General features: G+C 48.0%; 5 protein-coding genes across 5 annotated transcripts; 1 reads left to right on the forward strand and 4 right to left on the reverse strand.

Moving 5' to 3' along the window:
• Positions 1-463: 463 nt before the first annotated feature.
• Positions 464-1,567, reverse strand: N7532_002912 (uncharacterized protein; the record flags this gene model as incomplete). The annotated part of the gene is made up of 1 exon (XM_056615406.1): positions 464-1,567. The coding sequence occupies one exon, from the start codon at positions 1,565-1,567 to the stop codon at positions 464-466; it is 1,104 nt and encodes a 367-aa protein (XP_056478378.1).
• Positions 1,568-8,371: 6,804 nt separating this feature from the next.
• N7532_002913 (uncharacterized protein) lies at positions 8,372-8,863 on the forward strand (the record flags this gene model as incomplete). Its single annotated transcript, XM_056615407.1, has 2 exons — positions 8,372-8,440; positions 8,489-8,863. 2 exons carry the CDS (start codon positions 8,372-8,374, stop codon positions 8,861-8,863), a joined length of 444 nt encoding a protein of 147 aa, XP_056478379.1.
• A 614-nt stretch (positions 8,864-9,477) lies between these two features.
• On the reverse strand, positions 9,478-9,825 carry N7532_002914 (uncharacterized protein; the record flags this gene model as incomplete). Its single annotated transcript, XM_056615408.1, has 1 exon — positions 9,478-9,825. The coding sequence occupies one exon, from the start codon at positions 9,823-9,825 to the stop codon at positions 9,478-9,480; it is 348 nt and encodes a 115-aa protein (XP_056478380.1).
• Positions 9,826-12,152: 2,327 nt separating this feature from the next.
• N7532_002915 (uncharacterized protein) lies at positions 12,153-12,487 on the reverse strand (the record flags this gene model as incomplete). Its single annotated transcript, XM_056615409.1, has 2 exons — positions 12,153-12,220; positions 12,259-12,487. 2 exons carry the CDS (start codon positions 12,485-12,487, stop codon positions 12,153-12,155), a joined length of 297 nt encoding a protein of 98 aa, XP_056478381.1.
• A 366-nt stretch (positions 12,488-12,853) lies between these two features.
• On the reverse strand, positions 12,854-15,588 carry N7532_002916 (uncharacterized protein; the record flags this gene model as incomplete). Its single annotated transcript, XM_056615410.1, has 2 exons — positions 12,854-15,235; positions 15,307-15,588. The coding sequence occupies 2 exons, from the start codon at positions 15,586-15,588 to the stop codon at positions 12,854-12,856; spliced, it is 2,664 nt and encodes an 887-aa protein (XP_056478382.1).
• Between the last annotated feature and the right edge of the window lie 6,705 nt (positions 15,589-22,293).

Raw genomic sequence — 22,293 nt, forward strand, 5'->3', positions numbered from 1 at the left:
GAAGAAAATGCGCCCAGAGGGTGCCTAAAACTTCATTATTCCACTTCCACTGTACGAACTCATGTGACACCGGGGCCTTGTGTTCTGCCGCCTTGCAACCCGCCACTGTCTGTTTGTTCCTCATCTATATCTGCAACACCTTGGAGATCATCCAACTTGATTTATATTGTCTGAGAGTGGATCTTTAGTTTCTTTTGCCAACGTTTATTGCCCTCGGGGCTTTACCTTCCACGGGAGGGAACAGCAAGTCCATGTATCGTCAAATAAATATAGCCGCAAAACGATTAAATTAGAGCAGTCTGGGTGTGTCTCCTAAGTCGCCTAATAAAGGAGAGAATTTGGCTCGGTAGAGCTAGTTAGAAATAGTAAATAGAGAACGACGAGATCGAATAAATGCTGCAAATAGGCAGGCCACCAATGGCCCAACGGTACTTCATCCAGATAGATGATGACCTATCATCATTCAAAGCTTTCCCTGCATCCCATCCTCAGCCATCTTCAAGACCGGCTTCAGATTCCCCGGCTGCACCTTTTCCCATAGAGAGCCACTGCCATCCTCGATTCCCTGAGCATTCATCTCTCGAAACCACTGTTCAGCAGTCTTGAACCTGTTTGGATGGATCTCATCAAGCAACTTATAGTCTCTTTTGATTATCCCCTGATTATGGCCAGAATGTTTCCACAGATTCCAAAATCCGGTGAAATTTTGTCGAATTGTCATGAAAGCCGGGTCACTGGGATCGGAGTTGTAACCACTTCCCAGCTCCGCAGCCATGCTCATTGGCCCTGTTGTCCAGTATGTGTCCAGATCCACATCAATAAAGCGCGCCGAATGTCCTGTGACGGCTTCGAAAGCCCGGGCTAGGTCCTCATAATGTAGATGTTCAATGGCGACTTCCAAGTCCAATCCATTTGCTTTGTCGATGTTGTCGAATAGCCATCGGGCATAGTACCCGCAATCCTCTAGCGACACATGGGGTACAGCACCTGCACCTAATGGCGCCCGCCAAGTAACGATACCATCTTCCACCGTTGGAGTCATCGGTGTCCCGTTCGCAATAGTCATATCGATATAAGGACCAGATGTCAAAATAGAGGCCTTCATCCGATCCTGGTTGATTTGGTTTTGGAAAAGCACCCATTCAGCGATTCGTCCTTTTCCATCGTAATGTCCGCAGCGGAACTTTGGATCATATCCACTCTTCTTATATCCATAATCCAAGTTTCCGTAGACAAAAAAATTGATTCCTTCTTCAAGGGCAAGCTCGTAAGCGCGAATTGCCCAGTACGTCTCAGTTTTTTCGCCACAATTGAACCCATCAATATTGATAAACGCGCCATCACAACCTCTGTAGCCTTGACGTAGATCGGATTCACTGGCAAAAGTACCTTCTATGAATTCGACGTTTCCAAGAGATGCTAGGCGTTTAGCACGAGGGGAAGTTTTGGAGCGAGTCAGCACTCTGACTTGGTACTTTTTATCACACACTAGTCTTGAGACAACGGGTATGCCCTGGGCACCGGTTCCGCCAACGACAAATATCTTGGACACTTCTTGTGATGCCATGGTGGTGGAGAGAAGCGAAATAACGGAGCAGTTCAGGGAGCAATTTGGCGATTTGGCGATATTGCGATTTGAATCTCCCAGTAAGGTGAGATGACGAAGCTCCCGACAGTATTGTTTTTGCAAGTCGTTCGAAATACGTCCAAGGGCTTCATATATGTTAAACCATTGACTCACAGGCTGCAAAGTGAAGTGGCGTTTCATTCGGACATCTGTCGTCATCCAAATATCATCGATTTCCTGATTACTGAACGTCCCGTGCGTGACCGGTAGCCGACCACCAATATTGCTAACCGGACCACGGCAACGATCGATTAGTTACTTTCTAACATTTTTGGTCCCGACTTAGTAGCTCCAATAATAGAATACGGTATCTCGCAAGCGGAATTGAAGATAAAGAGTTGTATTCGGATCGAACACGGACGGCATGAACCCCAAGTCCCCGGGGCTATGCAAGCGAACATCACTGGAACATACGGTAATGATTAATTGGACGTAGTGATTAATTGGGAGAAGTGATTAGAAGAGGGGGTGGGAGAAGGGATGAATGGGTCGGTCTCCTCATCAAGACTTAAAAAGGAGGACTGTCAAAAACGCGTGAAAGTAGATAATGAATGGGCCGAACGCGTCAAATGTAGAGTGGAGCCAAACGACTGCTGTCGGTATCAGTGGAGAATCAGTATTGTAAGGGATGGTCAGATTGAATCATTGTAACTTAGCCAAGAGTATTAGTCATGCTCGGTCGCATACAAATTCGTGTGAGAACGAACATAACCAATGCAGATGACAAGGTATCTATGATTCGTCTAGGTGATTGGGTCTAAAGCGGTACCGACAACTGCGAACTCGACCATTAGTGACTCGCGTACGATCATGAGTAATCGTATTGAACTACAATATACAATCAGAAGGCCAATTTGATTTCCAGCCAACTTGTTTCTTCGTATAGACATCTCGGGAATTATTTCCGCCGGTGCGGCTTTGGTTCCTGTTTTGCACCTGCCTCATATCACAACAATATTGACACCTTGAAGTTCAGACTATCGTCTTCAAAAACCCTACGATCTCTTTGTACCAATTTGTGCTTGATTTCTCATCTGCGACTACGAGCACAGATTAGATGAGGAAAATATCGGCAAAATGTCCCGGATCGAAATTCTTGAGTAGTTGCATTGACTGAAGGAGCATCTTGTTTGGTGAGAGTTCAAATGTTGAGCCCGTGGTGTTAAGTAGCATCGTATGTATCTCGAGCGTGTTTTGTTGTGTTTATGTCCAAGGTAGGAGACAAAAGTGGGACAGTGACCGCTTCATCTCCATCTGCCTTAGCCTGCAACGCCCGGGCGACTCGGCCAACGTGGCAACTTCTCGGCAGGGCCAGCGTCACCATTACGTCCCAGGCGGAAGTCGTGGCCCATGCTGACAGCGTCAATGATGCCAATGTAGTTGGCGTCGTACGTAATCGAGTCATTTTTTAGGCAGTCCGCCAGAGCAGATGCATCCGTCGCTCTTGCTGCTAGGTCGTCAAGGTACCTAGGTAAGCCTTCCGATTCACCTTAGTATGAATCGTAGTTGTTGTGATATGTCGTATCGTAACGGAATCAATTCCTAACCTCACGGAATTACCAGTTTTGATTGGAAATTGTCAGGATGAGGAATCGATGTACTGGCTAGTACTGAAGATGTCCAAACAGAATAAGATGATTGATTCAAGGTTCCCCCGATCGGTTGAGCGATCTCAGGGGTCTTTATAGTTGAACTATGGCGTGTTATGACACCATACTAGGTGGAAATTGGGTGAACGATGAATAGGCCAATCCCGAAGGGTCCTAGTGGTATTTGACCACCCCCTCAGTTTGTCAGAAATCAATCTGGAGGTCGCATGTGTATATAAACCCTCAAGTTTTCTTGTCCAGAAGGAAGAAAAGCAATCTTCCTTTGACTTACAACAGTAGTATATAGCGACATAGCCCTGTTGGGAAAGCCTTTTGGCATACGTACTGGCAGCCTGCTCTTTCACGCCTCCAGTGGGATGAATTACAGCTAGACCAAGAGCCTTGATGAAAGAAAGGATGGCTTGAAGACTAAGTCAGCGAGCTTGATAGATCTATTAATGATCGAGATTGCCGACATGACCGTGAGTTTCGGTGAGAATAAAGAGTTTGCAATAAAGCGGTGCTGATAATGGCCAGTCTGTACTCAGGGTTATATAACAGTCGCCTTTCGCGGGGAAGAGCAGTTGAAATTCTGCGACAGGACGGATATAAGAGCGCTGACACGTGTTTGCGGCACTCTGCCTCAGCCATGGAATCAGTCAGTCAGCCGATATGACATCAGCAAAATGTTACCGCAATGCAAAGTTAATCAATCTTTTTCGTTAATACTTGAATAATCACTCCTACAAAGGAAGAGAATGGATACTTATGTCGATCGGAAAGACTGATATTACAATCAGGAGCAGGATGATTCAGCAGATACCCAATCTCCTACCTGTTTTGTATGGTAATCGGGTATTCTCTGAAAAGCAGCGCTGTAACACACTAAAAACCCCTGAATAGATGGCATCCTGAACGGGAGCCGAGAGATAGTTCTTCAGTCAATCAATCGATCGCTGGGATAGCTCAATTGGCCCCTCACGAGTACTAGTCGATACCGATATCCGAAAGTCCGACAACTTATTCTAGATCCCCGCCGAAGTAACGTAACGAAAGATTTCAATGAAACATTAACTAAGTGTTCACACGCCTGAAATATTAACATGACATCCATAGAAGCCGATGACCAAATTCTACTTTGATTTCAACGCAACTGGAGCACGTCGGAGCGGACGAGATTATTCATCACGTCATGATGGATCCTGTCAGAAATGCCAGCAGCACCGCCCACGCCCAATTCCGAACTTTATTTCCTCGGTTGTGGGGCTGAGTGCAGGGGGAGAACAATGGTTTGAGAATGATGAGGAATATTGATTAATAAGCAGTAATTACAACTTGCGACATGCTCTTAGGGGGATGAAATAATTGAACTTCTCAATCAAATCATAGATGATCTATGTGCGAACACAATGGAGCGCGCAGCAGGGACAATAAACTGGACTTCAACTCGTTTTGGCCAGATATCGTCATAATGCTGTTTCTGATTGGTTCAATCACGTTCCGCGAAGGACTTGATACCCCACAAATACGTACTACACTTGTGACCGGTCGCATGTAGTGGGGCATATATGATGGCCCCTACCATAACTAGAGAAACCGGACAAACCCAAATTGCTATATAATCAACCATACGGCATTCTAGGCCTCCTTCACCGGATTAGTGGCTTTTTTGTACCTCATCTGCTTCCTTTTCATGAGTGATCTTTCTGCATTGAACGTTTTCTTGTTTGCCTTATCGGTTAGGAAGGACTATTTGGGTATCATTGAGTCCTTGAATATTGGAAGGGAGGTCAACATCAACATTAATCGTCCTCCTCAAGTATGAAACTAAAAGCTCCCTTTCACCAACCCGTGCGGGTTCTCCAAGCTCTATTGGCAGTCGCTCTCTTGGGAACTTCGATTTATTGTTGGTCTACTTGTTGTGCTTACTGATACGTTGAAATAATGCTAATTTATAGCAGTGCTATGGTGTTTGTTATTCATGGAGATCGTTCTCTACACTTTCGCCGTCGCAATTTGGACATCCTGTTTTGCAACCCCGTATCTTGCTCTCGCCCCAATTTACGTTCCTCGACTTGAGCTTCGTTTTATAATTTCGGCAATGGAGGTTCTCACAATGATCCTTTGGCTATCAGTCATCATAGCACAAGCCTACTATTTATCGCCCTTTGGAGAAGCCTCCTAGATGACATCAGGGCGTTCCAGACAACGACAGCACTAGCAATACTCGAATGGTATGTTATCCTTAACTAATTTTCTTATGTTGTTTTCTATTCTTTCAGCTTAATGGGAGCTTTTTAAGTGAAGCCTGTCACCGTGCAATCTCGAAAGCTTACGCTGGCTTGTTTAAGGATATTATTTTGTTTCACGAGCATTCAATCATTCGAAGAACGAGACAGGTAATGTCGACCACGCACGCTATTGCGACGTTCGCATACTACAGAGAAGCGAACGGCTGTCGCCACCTTTCCTAGGGACCTAGCTTCTCAATATACGCAACTTGTGAAGAGTCTAACTATGTGAAGTTGCTGAACTTATGAATTGAAGTGGCTAAATCCTCGGGGTCTTAAGACTGAACGCAGTACATGAAAGCCTGCTCGTATAAGACAAAATTTTAATGGCCGATATAGACCTACGTTAAGACGCATGCATGGAACAAGCCGATTATGCACAAAGTTCACGCGTAAGTGACCTCGATAGTTATGGATTCAAACATGGCTGATTCCGAAAATACTGTACTTTCGGACACTGAACTGGGGCAGTACAGAGATAGGGAACGATCAACTGGATGCGATCGAGATATCTATCCGGACAGACTACGTTGTGATCGATGTTATCGCGATCCATATAAACTTGTGTTGCACACCGAGTGGGAGCGATCCCTTTACGGAACGCGAACTCACTATGGGGGTCTCCCGAGCCCGTTGCTGACACGACCACGCAGAGCGCAGCGGCGACAGACGCGTGGGAAATCCCTGGAGCACTGGTTGCATGCAGGACCATGATACAAGCATCTGTGAAAGATGAAAACCATTCGAATACACTAATCACCCAACTGGCCAACCCGGGACCCACACCGTACTTAAACGACTCGGGGATACCACTGAAATTCCACGTGCAGGCCGGATGCAATCAGCGAAACAAAAAAAATACCCTCCAAAACGATATGCCTCAATAAATTTTGAGTGCTATGACTACTTAAGGATTCCACGATGACGTAAGTTTTAACGCCGCGTACCCGAGTGAGCATTTTAGCGGCGTTTTTCACCAACGGCTGCCTGAATTGCCCAGGCATTACGCGGGACGTGTACCATTCTCCGACTCCATATCTTCCTCACTTGCTTGGTTCGTGTTTGTATGCTCTATCTTCACGTTACTTACGACCAGTTACAATCCGGTCAGTACGAACAGTTAATGCAATGATTCTCCCACTTCCCACAGAGCTGGTGCAGCTCATCCTCCGATTATGTGATCCGACAACCTTTCTACAGCTGGCCTTGGGCTACGTTACTCTGCCGTCGATCTTAACTAGCAGTCGTAAGTTTCCCATTCACCTTATAGGACAGATTCCCGGGTATACCGTGGTCATTGGGCCAAGGGGTAAACCCAGCGGTGATTGAGAAGAGCTTTTTGCAAAAGTTGGTCTTTCGATTGGATACGATTCTTTCCGGCCATTGTCGCATTTCTGTGATCAACGGCAAGGCTACTCCTAACTATGGGTGGTGTTTCTAGTTATTGTATTTTTGAGTATGTTGAATTGCAGAAAGGGAGACTGATTGTACGAGCTATAGAAAACCCAAATCAAGGCGTCTCTTTCTATACACTCCAGATACTTCGGGGGTCCTCAATTTCATACGACTCGACTTTTGGGTCAGCCACAAGTGAAATGATACTGCTGAAGTCTCCATATGCCCTCATATGATTTGATACAAACGGTGAGACTCGACACTTCATCATTGTGCTATCCTCCTGAAGAAGACAATCCTCTAAACCATGACATAATTGAAACACCGACGGAAAATTGAACAGAGACGCCCTGTGCACCTGTACCAAACATACTCCTCGATTAGAAAATTAGACCTTGGATCGCGCCGGAAAAGAGGAATACCTCAGAAAATTAAGGTATCGTTTGCGAATTGGAGCGGCAGACAGGCGTCATAAATGCAGTAGGCCCCGTTGTCCTCCAACTCTGGGTCCAGGTCGGACAGCACAGGGATATATTCGACATTCCATTTCGTAGCTAATACATTATCGTTGGAGGCCAAAGTGTACTTACGACATCGGATTATAAGACTGGGTCCAACAGGAGATTTTTGAAGTAAACACCCCCGGACGAAATTTTTCTTCCATCGGATGTTCGAGTAGGCTACTTCTCCATGTATCTCCGCCTTGACTTTTAATGGTAGACGTGTGTAGTTCATGTGAGACCACTTTGTCGTACAGAAGAGAGAAGATTACATGAAGCGGTGCAGCGAGGGAATTTGGCGGCAGCATTCGACGATGCCCTTCAGCTATTCCGTCTTATGATAGACTGACCGAATCAACCAGGACAGCACACCGATCAATGACCACACCAACACTCAACCTGGAATCCAGACTGATATTCAATTCAACGGCCAAGCCGACGACCATTCAGTGGATCTATACGACTTTGCAGCTTGCCACCCAGATGGCAATGACCAAATGCTAGTCTACGCCTCTTAATGCCCAATTCAACCTAAGGAACATGCTAAATATCTAGGAATCTGGCTGGACAAATGTCTTTTATTTGACAAACATAGAAGTCAGCTGATCGCGAAGGCCAACGGCAGTTTGGACGCTCTGCGCGGAATCTCTGGCTCCACATGGGGTGCCTCGCTGCTGGCGATGAGGAAGGCCTACCAGGCAGTAGTGGAGCCACAGATGCTCTACGGACTATCAGCCTAGTACTGCCCTGCCACAGGGGCCCTTCCCGCCGCGGAAAGGAATTGTGTGATAGCGGAGTTCACCAGGGTCCAAAAACGTGCGGCGATCTTGATCAGTGGGGCTTTCAAGAGCACTAGTCGGCGACGCTCAATGTGGAGCTTTTTATCCAACCAATCCATCTCCAGATACAACAAAACATTGAGGAAGCAGCTATCCGCATACAGACAGGGGCGCGCTGGGCTCAGCCAGCATGCCTGTACCATCAAAGGAAGGCAAAGCAGAGACGTCTTGGAGGGTGGAGCCCACTGGAAGCTCTACGGTGGAAGAGAAATGAGGTCTTGCACTCTCTGGGTTCTCAGGCCTCTAGCCCACAGAAGTGGGAGACGAGACCTTCATATTAGCGCCATGGGAGGCACGGATTCCATGCGTTATTGAAGATGCAGAAGCAGCGCGAGCCTCACATGACCAGATTGAGAGGGAACTCCTTGATTGGGAGTGTGAGCGTACTTTTGACCGGTTGCAGGACGATCTCCAACATCTCCAGGAGACCCAGCAACTCCAGGAACACCAAGATATCCAACACCCACAGATTATCCGACAGCCCTCAGATGCCAACAGCCCTCCGACGGTCTCGTTCTTCACCGATGGTGGTGGCTACGAAGGCCATGTGGGTGCCTCCGCGGTTGCCCCGCGCGCAGGCATCTTTGAACGAAGACATCTCGGTTCCATGGAGGAGTCATGAGTATACGTTGCTGAACTCAACGGTATTGAGATGGCTCTTTCTAAGATTTTCAAACACCAAAACCAAACATATGACCAGAAGAGTGCAGCAAAGAAATTGCGGATTGTGGAGCGGCCTCAGGATCCATTGGAGCGGATGTGCCGCAGCCTACGTACCTGTAGTTTCAAACTCCTTGGGGCTTAGAGGACGCATTGTTGAATGTGATATTAAGAGATTGGGTTTATAGAAGAAGAAGAGAAATAAGTAAGTGGGTATATGTGTGAGTGTAAAAGTATAAAAAAAGAACTCAGGGGTTACAAGTGTGGTGCAGTGCGCTACTAATTTAGGCCTCCCAGTCGCACCCTATTAAAACTCAATTTCAAAAACCCTCAGGTTTTCAATTATCTCGTACGAGATCTCTAGTAGGCTGCTCAGGCCAAAATTGAAATAAGAGATAGGTATAGGGCTCAGAATATCTGAAAGTTTGAGATTAATTGTATGAAAAAAAGAGCTTGCAGTGGACTAGGGAAATTTCAATTGCAGTGGACTACATGGGTTCAAATTCTGCCCATACTTAAGGACTCTCACCGACTTGCAGTGGAATCCACTGCAATAAGTCTGGGTTGACACCATCCTCAGTTCCCCAGTCTAACATAATCCTTCCCAATGCGACCTAACCAATCCTCAAACGAGATCACCTCATCTCCAAACGGCACCATGCCCTGCGGGAGGCTCTTCAAGGATTCGTCCATCCTAGGAGCGTGGAGGAATTGATGTGTCTTATTACAAACCGAAAATGGGAGCGCATTCTGCTGGATCTTCTGGCTACACTCTTCGTCAAAATGGGCATGGATGCAATCCTGACACCACTGCATCTCCTCTGAGATGGGCCAGGTGCGGTTGCAGTCACCATCGCAACCAATACGTTGTTCCTCGTCGAAACGCAATGCCACGAGCGCCCGGGTTGCCAGCGCGTTCGTCATATCGCCAAAGGTGATGAATACCGACAGGAGTTGGTTGTAGGCGGGAAGGTCGTTCCCTTCATCATCGTCAGAGAGTATATCCAGACTGAGCTGCACGATGTCTCGAGCAATATGCTTCGCCTGGACCTCTTTGCCCTGCCTCCAGTAATACCGGGCAACGTAGACTCTCGGAGGCAGGATGACATCGGCCTCGGGAATGCCCTCCGGGAGAAGCGTTTCGATTTTCTTGAGATAAGCCGACACGGCTGCGGTAACGTAACCCACAAGCGAACCGCCCACACAAGCGAACCGCCCACCCATCTCAACCTATAATTTTGATTTGCATATAAAATAACCACAACGCCATTAAATTATTGATATCACTGCTTCGGACATCTATTTATCTTATGCCCTATCCCTCCACAACCACTGCATCTTGGTGGCGCCCGTTGTCGTGGTGTATTAGTCTCATTTGCGACCGGAGCTAGTTCTGGATGAACAGGATCCAGAGATTCAACGGCTTGGTTCGAACTGAATATTACGTCTCTTCCCTCCTGAATTGACATGCCTTCAGTACGGTCGATGCGTTTATTAGACCTCTTGCGTTTTTGTTTCCGAACCTCATTGGCAGCGCGCAAATCCCGGATTTCTTTCTCCAACATCGCTAGCCTTTGAAGCGTGACATGGAAGCCTTTAAGAGTCTGCTCTACCACATGCTTTGTAGGCGTTGGAGGGCTCACGGATCGATATTTGAGTAGAGCTTTGACTGAAGATTCTTGCCGATATAATTGTTTTGTGTTGAGTGGTGTTGTATGGCTCCACTCACTTGATCGGCTTCCTGGTCGGCTTCCTGGGGGGGTTGGTGTTCGAAGCTGAATATTAAGCTTCGATATAACCCGATCGGGATCAAAGGGTATTAAACCAGCAGATTCGAATGCGCTCTGAATTATATCCGAGTGATATGAGATCTCGCGAGCGTGCGGGTAGGCGGCAAGGAAATCAAGCTTGTCAATATGGTTGATATTGCATCGAGCTTTTCGCTCAACCAAGCCACCATATGCGCGCTTTAGGTTCGCAAAACACCCGACATCTAGTGGTTGTAGCAAATGAGATGAATGCGCTGGCATGCAAATTGGTATAATATCATGTTCAGCGCAAAGTCGGTCGAATTGAGGTGTCAAATGGCTACCATGACCATCAAGGACTAGAAGACGATATTTACCCTTTGTACGGCTCGCCGTACTCGGAATAAAGAGATCTTTCAGCCAGCGAAGGCCAATAGCATCAGTTGTCCATCCATTATCACTGATTTCGATCCTCCAGTCCGGTCCTACCCCTTTATCTTCGTACCAAGCCTGGTGATGTGTCTTGGATTTGAAGATAAGACAAGGTGGTAATTTGAAGCCCGACGCACCAATACACTCGATAGATGTGACCCATTCACGATTTCCAGGTTGTTTAAGAGATCTCCGACCGTAGTATTCAGCACGGGTGACGACTTTTGCAGTAGCAATAAGACCCATTGCGAAGCCAGTCTCATCAAAGTTATATATATCGTCAGGTTGGATGCCGTTCTCATTAATCGTGCGTTGAACCAAGTCGAACCACTCTCGTATGACCTTTGGATCCTCGCATTTTGCTCGTTGGTAGTTGTACTTTCGAGAGAACCGAGATTTAAGATCATCATGGCGATTAACAAAGTTGTAGACCCAGTTGACGCCAACAGTCTGCGTACAGCGTTCGGCTAATAGAAGATTGGCCATTTCTGCCACCATAGCAGGCCGAGGAGCTGATCCACGTGAATCCATAGAGAGCACCCATTGTAGAAGTGATCTCTCCTCGTCTTCTGTCAATTTATGGTTGTTGGCGCGTGTTTCTGAGCGACTTTGTTGACCGTTGACGCGATCGCGTAGAGTGGACCAGGGGACGTCGAATTGGCGTGCTGCTTTGCGAATAGAGGTAATTTGACCATTTTGAATGGCATGCAGGGCTAATGAGAGTCTGCCCTGCCTATCCTGCGAAAATCGGGCAGAACTAGATCGATTTGGTGGCATGGTGGATGGTTATAAAAGAGAGGTTATAGTACTCAGATCAAAATTGATGGGGTGGGCGGTTCGCTTGTGTGGGCGGTTCGCTTGTGGGTTACGTTATCGGGCCCGGAAGCGTTGGCCTTTTGTAGATAGTATGGCGCGATACTGCTAATTAGCGTCGACAAGAGGTAGGGGTCGGCGCCGTCGAGGGCCTGACGCCAATGCTTGATCGCTCTAGACGAGCCGTTCTGTAGCGCATTGGCCGCTCGTCCACAGTGATACCGGACATTGCATAGCGTAGCGCGCTCCCCAAGCTCGTCAACGTGTTGAGTTGAGCGCTCGTAGGCCGACACGACGAATTCCAGCTGCTCCGTTTGAACGGCCGCCTGCAAAACCGTCATATGAGGAAATAGTCGACCGTCACCAGCAGCGATCAGTACCGATAGACCGTCCAGCTGCTCCGTCGATTTCTCGTCCATCTTTTTCAGAATCGCAATGATGTCCGACTGTCGCTCTCGCTCGGCGTAGCATTTGAGACACTTGATCACGCGAGCGTAGTCAGTGAAATCGACTTCCACCGCTCTGGTCCAGAAATCGATGGCGGCATCAATTTGCTCTTCATGCCAGCTGAGCTCCGCCATAATGAAGAGCATCTTGGCGAGACCTACGCGCTCGAGGGAGGATCGCTTCCATTGGCCGCTAGACTCAAGGGCCTGCGCGGCAGGCTCCAAGATCGTGAGCCCATCACGAGGCTCGACCAAACCGGACAACAGGGTGGATGCTCGCCAGTTCTTTGGATCGATTCCCAGGGCTTTCCGGGCTCGCTCCTCCGCCAGCTTTTTGTGTCCGAAGACTTGTAGGACGCTGCCGATTTGCGTGTGCCACAACGAATTTTTCTGCACTTTCAATACTTTCTCGCACCACCGCTCGACCTGTTCAATTCGTTCCACAGAAAGACGTCCTTGAATTTCGTCCCTGGGTTCGAACTACAGCACGTCGTTAGCAAGGGTTTGAACCCGTCATTCCATCGAAATCAAGAGGTAGCTGACCTTTTCGAGGAAGCCCGCGAGAAAGAGAAAGGCATCCCGGGTGAGTGGTATGAAATGGGGTTCTTGCACCAGATGGGTTGCCATTCGCTTCGCAGCTGGCGTCAGCAACTCTCTGTGGTCCTTAGTTTGAAGCAGACCGGTGACCCAATCCCTGGATTCATTGTCGACTTCCAACATGACCGCCATGTCACCAAACCAGTGAAAGAGGAGTGTGGCGGTCGTATCGCTGAACATCAACTGACGGACAACTTGACGTTGTTTTGCCGAGGGGCCAGGCAACTCGTTATTGTTCAGTGCGATATCAATAGAGGCGTGGTTGGTGAAAAGTTTGACAAGGTGGGGCCCAAATGTCCTCTTGTATTCAATGTCCACGAGCGCCAAATTGACGGCGGACAGATGTTGAGCGAAATTGCTTCTCGCGTACGATAAAAGGTCTTCACTTGGTTGCTTTATGTCCCCCGTGATTAGGCGCAGGCAAGTGAGCGCCATCTTCGCCTCCTCAATGTGCAGATCGTCCTTATAGATTCGGTTTCTCCGATCCTGCTTTTTGCCTTCAAGGAACTTGTCCAAGTCTAACTTGTTATATGTCTCCCGTGGACAAACCGTAGAGAGGAAATGTTTGACCATAGCCATCTCGCCCGGGGTGACTGCTGCCCCTTGGCTGTCTTGCTCCTCCGCCTGCGTAGGGGAAGAATGGCGCTTGTTGGGGATGGAATCCTCAACTTCGGGAGCCCGGAAAGTCACGTCGCCCCTATTGGTAATCCTGAACAGAGGGTACTTCTCCTTGATCTTACCCGCTAGCGTCAGGAGGGATGATTCTCCACCCTCCGCATATAGAGCCGCAGTCATTTTTCTTTCCGTTAAGAGGTCTCGATAGCGTCGAATCCAGAGAATGATCGTATTTATTTCACAGATTTCCGTCTCAGAGCAGTTGTAATTGAGTCCTTCGATTTCCTTTGTGATTTGTGTAGCGCGCCCGTTGCTTGCGTTCTTCAGGGCATTCAAGATATCGGAAATATACTCTCGCTTGCTGATATCATCGAGGGCGAGGTTGATTCGGAAATAGTCACCAGTGGTTGCTCGATAGAGCTCGTCGCAAATCCTGGCCCTTAACTCTGGAATCTCGGGACGTGTCTTATCACTCAAGGCGAGCATGGAATCCATTCTCGACCGGATCAGCCTTTCCACATCAGATCGATTTTTGGAGCTAATAGGGATAGAATGGAAAGATAAACCATCCACAGTCGCCAACTGCTGGGAACACTCCGAATCGACCGTAAGGAGGACTCGGACACGTTTGCCCGGCTTTACGGCGGACGCGCGCTTCAGAAAGCGCAGCATGCCTTCTCCCATCTTACCACTCAGGCCGTCGATGACAATATAGAACACGACGTTCATATCAAGCAGATCGGTGTTTTCAAACAGGAGGTCGCCGGAGATGGCGGAGGGGTCGATCACCTGGGACTCAGTACAGATTCTCGCCACTGACTTTTTATAGTGCCTTTCGGCCTGGGCGAACTGCCAGACAATGGATTTGGCCGCGGTCTCGAGATTGCTTGCGTTCTTCACAGCGTCTCGGGCTGTCCCCTCGAAGAAATAATACGCAGTGGAAACCCGGGGGCCCATGTCTGTGGCTGATTTCTTGTGCAGAAAATGTTGGATGATGGCCGAGGCCAGACAGCTCTTGCCGGAGCCATTGCCCCCCTCGATCGCGAGGATGTTGGCTTCAGACTGTCCTCTCTCCCAACTGGCAAATTTCGGCTCATTGAAGATCCACTGGCCTGTCTCCGGCAGCCGGTGGTTCAAATATTCACGGTATCGGATGCGCCAGGGTGTTGCCGGCTCCTCCTCGAGCCCTAACGCCCCCGTGATGGCCTTGTTTCTGTTGACCTCTTTGTCCTTATCGTGCATCTGGGAGACGTAGCCTTCCACCCTCTTGGTCGCATCCAACCCCTCCCGGGCCGCATCGGCCGCCTGGCGGGAGAAAAGAAAGGTCTGGGCGGAGACCAGATTGCGCTCTCGGTTGACGAGCTTGGCCATTTCCCCTAGGAGGGGTTGGACGCCGTCGTCCGCCAGAAACATGACTTTGAGCGCCATTTTGACCTTTGAACCCGCATTGTAGCGCAAACTTAACGCCGCTTCGCAGACTCTCACAAACAAGTCCAGTTGCTGGGCCGCCACCTTGGTCAATTTTGCATCCATCTTTCCTTTGACGTAGTACGGTAGGCGGTTGAGATAATCCGTACATTCCTCGAGAAGCTCTCCCAACCCGTCGAACGCACCCTGGTAGCCCTCATACGCGTCGATGAGAAAGCTGATGGCATTATAGCATTGCGCCGCGGGCGCAAAGACCTATTTTCCGGTTAATCATCCATGCGGGACGATAGACAACACACAAGCATGGTAAGAGAGGGGATATTTACCTGTGACGCGGCATCCGCGACGATCCCGCCAACCTTCTTGATGACGGTCAACGTATTGCCGAAACACTTCTTGACTGTGTCCGTCTTGCTTGGCTCCTTGTTATCGAGATTCTCGAGGACGTCGACCATTTCCAGGTTTTCATTGACCGATTTGCCCTCTCGCTCCGCCAGCTCCCTCACCCGATCTCGAATCTTAACCCAAAGCTCCATTAGCTCTTCGTCCATTGCCGGGACATCCGGATGCATCGTGACATCCTTGCAGGCGCTGCCAGAGCCTTGCATTGCGTCTGTTGGCAGCCCATTTGGCTGCGATGGGGGCGATGGCGCCGGCAGCGCTTGTGCCGGCTGATCGGATCGTGGCGCAGGAGTCGTTACCGGGGCTTTTGCAACCGGTACTTTTGGGAAACTCCTTCGGGTTGAGCGTCGCCCGCAGGTGGTGGGACCGCGCTCGCCTTCTTCTTGGACTTGAAGCAACGGAAAGGCATGTTCAGCCGCCGGAGGGGACGATTGTTCATAAAAAGCTTCGCTGGAGCATCAATCCCCTTTTTATCTCGCGACGCCGGTCCCTGCTAGCCACGCTATTATGGATCGGTCGCCAAATCTTGACGCTAATGCGCAGCAGTGGAGCTGATGATGGACATGTCACTTACTAAAATTGGAAGGGTTCGGCTGGTTTACGAGGAGGTTGAAAATGGCACTTAATAAATGGGAAGTGTCATATTAACAAACCCATGGATCAATTTACCCAGAGGTAGTAGACAGCAGGAAGGCCAGAAGAACTCAAGCACTAGGTATTATTGCTTCCGAAGTCCAATCAATAAATTTTTGAATTCCATAGAATATGATAGTCCCTTCAGGGCCCCTCCGGCTCATGCCAATCTTCTGACTGGTGATCTTCGAGGTCGATACAGTAATTGTTGAGAACTGTAAGATTGATGTAAAATCTGCGAGTTCATGGATCCATTGTGATGATGCTCTGGCAAGCAGCGCTCGGTTACTAAGACGTCATAGAATTATTTGTTTATTTGTTGATCCCATGTTAAGATCCACAGAGAGGCGCTTAGGCCACGACCGAACGCGGCCAATCAGCGGTATTGCGTTCTGACCATGTACAGTACATGCTCGGCATTCAGATTCGTTTATGCTGATGCCACTTTCGGATATCCCGGTTCCATGTGGAAAGGCGTCCTCTTAGTAACTGTCCAATTCATCATCTTGCTCCTGAGTAGTCTTTGAACTATACAAGATTTCGTTCTTACAAACGACAACCCAATCAATATTAGCTGATCCATTATACGAATAGGAGAAGAAAGGGAAAAGAGAACCTCAACCTTCTGAGGCACTTGGAACGTGTAGTGTTTTGTTGTGGTGTGAGGCATCAGGGACGCCTGCTGTATCGTTGTGGTCTCGAAATGCACCTGGGTCGTCGTGTCTCCTGTGCTGGTCTCGCCCCCTTGGGGCTCCGTGCCTGAGGCTGTAATGTCATGCTTGGAAGATTGGTCGATCATGGGATCCGGTTGCGCTTGCTTTTGCTCGGTAGACATGATGAAGAGCGGGAAGGTTGCGAAGGGGGAGTGGAAGAGGGCAAGGAAATAAATATGGGAAGGAAGGAAGGAATACACAAGTCAGGGAATGGTCCTTATTATTATTGCTCTTATTCTTATTTCGATTATGTATGAGTTGGTGTTGCTACCTAGCCCGCAGCTGAGACCTCGGACATCCTGATGCGGATCAAGCTGCATCAGTCCGAAATGGGAATGTGGGAGATTCGGTACTGACAGATCGAACTGCCGACGATCAATCGGCGATTGGCTCATGTTTGACATGTGTGGGGATCTGGTCCGACTGCTAACGCAAACAGACTCCCATCGCCAACCGATCATTGCGGGCCAGAGGGTTGTGCGCCGCAGTCTTCTGTGACATTACAGTCGCGTACCATAAAGTACACTGTCAACATCTAACCGGCCCCACGTAATTTTTACCAACAAGCGAGGGTCCAGTAATTTTGGTAAAAATTACGTGGGGCCGGTTAACTAAATTAGTTTGAACACTTGTGGTGCTTTTTGCAGATAACGATCGGCAGCTTGCTATTCACCCAGCCAGTCATAACTTCTAGTATTGATTACCCCGCTTAGTATACACTCTAACATCGCCGAGCAGCCCACAGTGACATAAACACGAGATCCAAGCACTGTCTTGCTCGGTCTATAATTGATCTATGGAGCCCGATCCTCCACTCCTACAGCTGAACGGTGGGGCATGCGTCATAAATATGATAGGCGCTGAAGACGATGCTATCCTATAGTTGCCGAATGTCCCCACTAGGCTGTAAAATTGGACTCCCGTGGGAGCAATTTTGCTCCCACCGCTCCCATGGGAGAAGGGCTGCTCCCACTCCCCTCCCATCCCAGAATCCACAGAATCCCAGAATCCCAGAATCCAGGTGAGCCCATTTTCTGCCTAATTTGGCCTGATTCTGCCTAAAATTTGCCCGATTTTTATGCCTTAAGTACATGTGTTTTGGTTTGGTTCTGTATGAACTACCTTATTTTAAGTCACATATGATAATTTGTATTTTGAGGAAACATTTAAGGAAAATGTATATTCATCTTAACATTATACGGTCGCATATGGCCAAATTAGAGATCAATCTAATATTAAGGCTGATGGTCTATGTAATTTTGATATGTGGTGGTTGAGTTTGGAAATATATATTTTACGTAGAAGTATACTCTATCATTTTTTGTTCGAAAAAACTGTTGAGATCGGCTACGACGAAGCACTGAATATCGAATGAGGGCCTGCTAGACAAATCGACCTTAATGGAATCAACAGAACTTGACTTGACTGTATTAAACTGTCCACATGCGATTCTGGGAGTATTTATCCCTGAACGGGCGACAAGCCCCTGACAGTAGTAAACCCCTCATAATCGGTCTCGATCGGTGTTCTTCCATGAAGATCCCCTGAATGCACGAACCTGCGGAACTTCAGAAATATGCGAAAGTCCTACATGACCTTTTCTGACTGGCGGATGGGCTTGCTACCCACTGATCTGTCCACTGACATGGATGCAGGGAGATTAAGGTGGTTCTGTCATCGGCATCCGAGGCTGCCTGTATTAATAGGACAGTGATATCGATTGAGAGGACAGCCTTCCCCATCAACCAGGAAGATACACTATCTTCAATCTCCGTTCCGGTGGCAACACCACACTTCCTCGACATCTTCCAGTATAGCGGATGTAGTAATACGATCCCAAGCGGAAAATTGGATAGCAAGCGCATGCCTTTTACTGACAGTCGATTCCCATTCAAACCGTGACGATGCCACGTCCTTCTAGAAACAGTCAATTCCTTTGCGCACAAAACCGTGCGGTTTCATAGCGCATAGGCAATCGGTGAGTAACGGTGACTGACGGATGGAACAGGAACATCGAGGATGGCTCCACCGTCCACCCACATCCCGTGGGAGATGAGGCCAGGCAAACGGTCTACAACTGAAAGAGGGAGATTTCCACGCTCTCAAACACGACTCTCCTCCCGACTTGTCAGAATGTCTACAACACGCCCGGTTCTCATCATCGGCGCCAGACTCGTAGATGTATCCTTAGCCCGAGTCCTCCTGACGGACGACATCCCGTCAGGGTCTACGAATCCGAACGCCGAAGCAGGGCTCAAAGGTTATGGCATTGAAGCGGGTCGGGTTGAAGGGAGATGCCGTTCACGCCATGCCAATATTCGCAGGGGAGGGTGGCAATCATGCGCTGGTGGACGCCGTGAAGCTAGGTGAACGCCTGGGAAATTCTTGCTCCCCCATGTCTCTCGAGACCTTCATTGAGGAGGGATACGCTCGATGCGAGATGGCGATCGACGGGTCTGAGAAGCGCGCCTTTGCGCTACACCGGCCTCTCACGGTATGGAGGATGCTCGCCGAGAGAGCAAGAGCAACAGCGTGACGGACATATTTCTCTGTGATTGACGATAAACTTAGCAAGTAACGTAATTCACCACCGAGTAAGCCACACTGCCGAGTGGGCCGCCCAACCAACTAGTTTCTAATATTTAGTGCATTTTATCAACCATAAAGCCAATATTTATTGATCAATCTCTAACTGGACACGCATTTCTCTTATGGCCTATTTCCCCACATTTACCATATTTTGGTAGGCGTCGGTGCGATGGTGCTACAGCAGTTTGAATATGCTGCGACGGTAGTGCTGGTACTGGTGCCGGTGCTTGTGGTATAGGCTCAGGCGCTTGTACGAGCTCCTGAACTTCCTACACTGATAATCCTCCATCGTGTGGTATTATTCTATTTGATTGACGTCGCTTTTGCTTCTTTTTCTCTAGCTCAGCCCGTAGACCCTGGTTTTCTTGCTTGGTAAAAATTAGCTCTGTCATGACTTGCTCAAGCGCTCTATACGCCTGGTCAACCACTTGTTTTGTAGGCGTTGGCGAGCTTTCCGATCGATATTTTAGTAAATTTTTAGCTGATATTGCGTGCTTTGCGAGCTGCGCAAAATTTACAGGTGTTGTAGGGTAGTAAATGCTTGATCGGCTTGAAGGTCGCTCGGGTAATAGTGTTGGCGTTTGAAGCTGAATATTAAGCTTATTAAGCACTGGTTCTGGGTTTATTGGCACTAAACCGGCTGCTTTAAAGCTATTTTTGATCTTATCCGATTTAAATGCGCCGGTACGAGCTTGTGGGTATGCTGCGAGGAAATCAAGCTTGTCGATATGGTTAATACCGAGCCGCAATTTCTGGTCAACTAAGCTTCCGTATGAGCGTTTAAGAACTGCAAAACACCCGATATCGAGCGGCTTTAAAAGATGAGAGCTATGAGCTGGCATACAGATCGGTATGATCTTATTTTCTGAGCAAAGTTGATCGAACTGTGGTGTTAAATGACTGCCGTGGCCGTCGAGGACTAGTAGTCGATATTGACCAATTGTACGGGGATTTGTCGATGGAATAACACTTTTGAAGCCACCGAAGGCCTATTTCGTCGGTTGTCCACCCGTTTGCGCTAACCTCGAAGCACCAGTCGAGTGGAAGATTATCAAACCACGACTCTTTAACGTGATTCCCGGCTAGCCGGTCATCCCGGCTACGCGGTCACCGCATCAAAAATTCAAAAATTGTAAATCTTCAACAACGATTTTAATACCCAAAAAAGATTGAATTTTGCTGTTTAAACTTTCTGTGGACATCTAGAGATATTGTGATCTTGTTTTCCACACCCAGAACAGGTTATCCGGCGTCGTATAGCAGGTAAAACCGGTAGTGAAGGTTCAACAGTAGGTTGTGGAGCAGCTACGAGACCAGATATATATTCACCTGCACCACCTCCTTCTCCACCAACAGGATGTATGATATCCAAAACTTCGGTCAAACTGCCTTCATGAGCAATTTGCCTTCTAGATCTAGCTCTTTTCTTCACCTGTTTTTTGTTTGCCTCCCGTAAACGCTTGATTTCATCCTTCATTAAGATATGCGAATGAAGCATTTTGACAGTCATGTTATAATACTGTTGAAGATCTCGCTTAGTGGGCGAAGAGATCTTATCTGTGACTGAACTTAGGCCAGAATCGAGCCTAGATTTCCTTTTTTTGAGTTGTTTGGTTGTCTGAGGGATACCGGCAGAGATATTGCTATCAGAAGTTGAACCCTGTGAGGTTGGTCGATCCGGGAGAGGTGGTGATTGAAGACGAATATTGAGCTTTTCTAGCACGCGATTCGGGTCTAAGGGAACTAAACCAGTAGCCGCAAAGGCATTCTGAATAGTAGCCTCTTTAAAAGCGTGCCCTCGTGTTTGTGGAAAAATCTCTAGGAAGTCGTCTTTCTCAATAGAATCGATACCCAATCTCATATACTCTGCAACTTCCGTGCCGTAAAGCTTCTTTAGAACAGCAAAACAGCCAACATCCAAAGGCTGTAAAAGATGAGAGGCATGCGAAGGCATACAAATCGGAATGATGTTGTTTTCTTTGCAGATCTGGTCGAATCTGGCTGTAAGATGGCTGTCGTGGCCATCAAGGACTAGAAGTCTGAACTTCCCCTTTGTCTGACTTGTTGTATGTGGAATAAAGTGTTTCTGGAGCCAATCTAATCCAATATCATTGCTAGTCCAGCCTCTAGGACTAACATTAAGAGCCCACTGCTTTGGAAGGTGATCGAACCATCTAGCCATGAAGTTCTTGCCTTTGAAAATGATGTATGGTGGAAGGGCCCCTCCCAGATGCGCAGATAGTTTCGATAACTGTGACCCATTCACGATTCCCAGGCTGCAAAACACCTCTCCGACCATGGAAAAATGCTTGCGTGATAACCTTCGAAGTCGCATTTATCCCCATGGAAAAGCCACATTCGTCAAAGTTGTAGATATCGTCCGAAATAATGATATTTTCTCGGATTGTTTTCTCAACCAGCTTAAACCACTCAATTATTATGGCTGGGTCCTCATTCTCGGCCCTCTTGTAGTCATATTTGCGTGAGAAACGAGTTTTCAGGCCTGGATGCCTTTTAATAAACTCAGTTGGCCAATTTTTACCCACAGTTGGTGGGTTTGAAGAGGAGCTAGAACCGCGAGATTGCAGCAGTAAACTAGCCATATCTCTTAACATAGAGATTGTGAGAGCTGCACCTCTCTGATCCATAGATATTAACCAATCCTGGATAGAGTCCTCTTCAAGCTGAGTAAATTTATACAGAGCTGAGCGAGTACCGGACTGATTTTTTCGCCCTTGGATCCTAGCACCGAGAGTTGTACGTGGGACATCATGTCGAGGATAGTGGGGTAGCACCCGAAATAGTTTAGTTCCGTTTGTGTCGTGATATCTTCATTTGTACTAGGGGATTCTCGACACTCCGAGATCGGGAGGTTCAACCCCTCACCCTACTCATGTAAGCAAGGACACCCTAACGTGTCCTCGCAGCGTCCGCTCTTTTCTTCTTTTCTTCAATCAATTCATCCTATCTTTTTGG

This window comes from Penicillium argentinense (genome assembly GCF_028826775.1).
Source record: "Penicillium argentinense strain IBT 30761 chromosome Unknown utg000003l_segment0_segment0, whole genome shotgun sequence".
Taxonomy (NCBI): Eukaryota; Fungi; Ascomycota; class Eurotiomycetes; order Eurotiales; family Aspergillaceae; genus Penicillium; species Penicillium argentinense.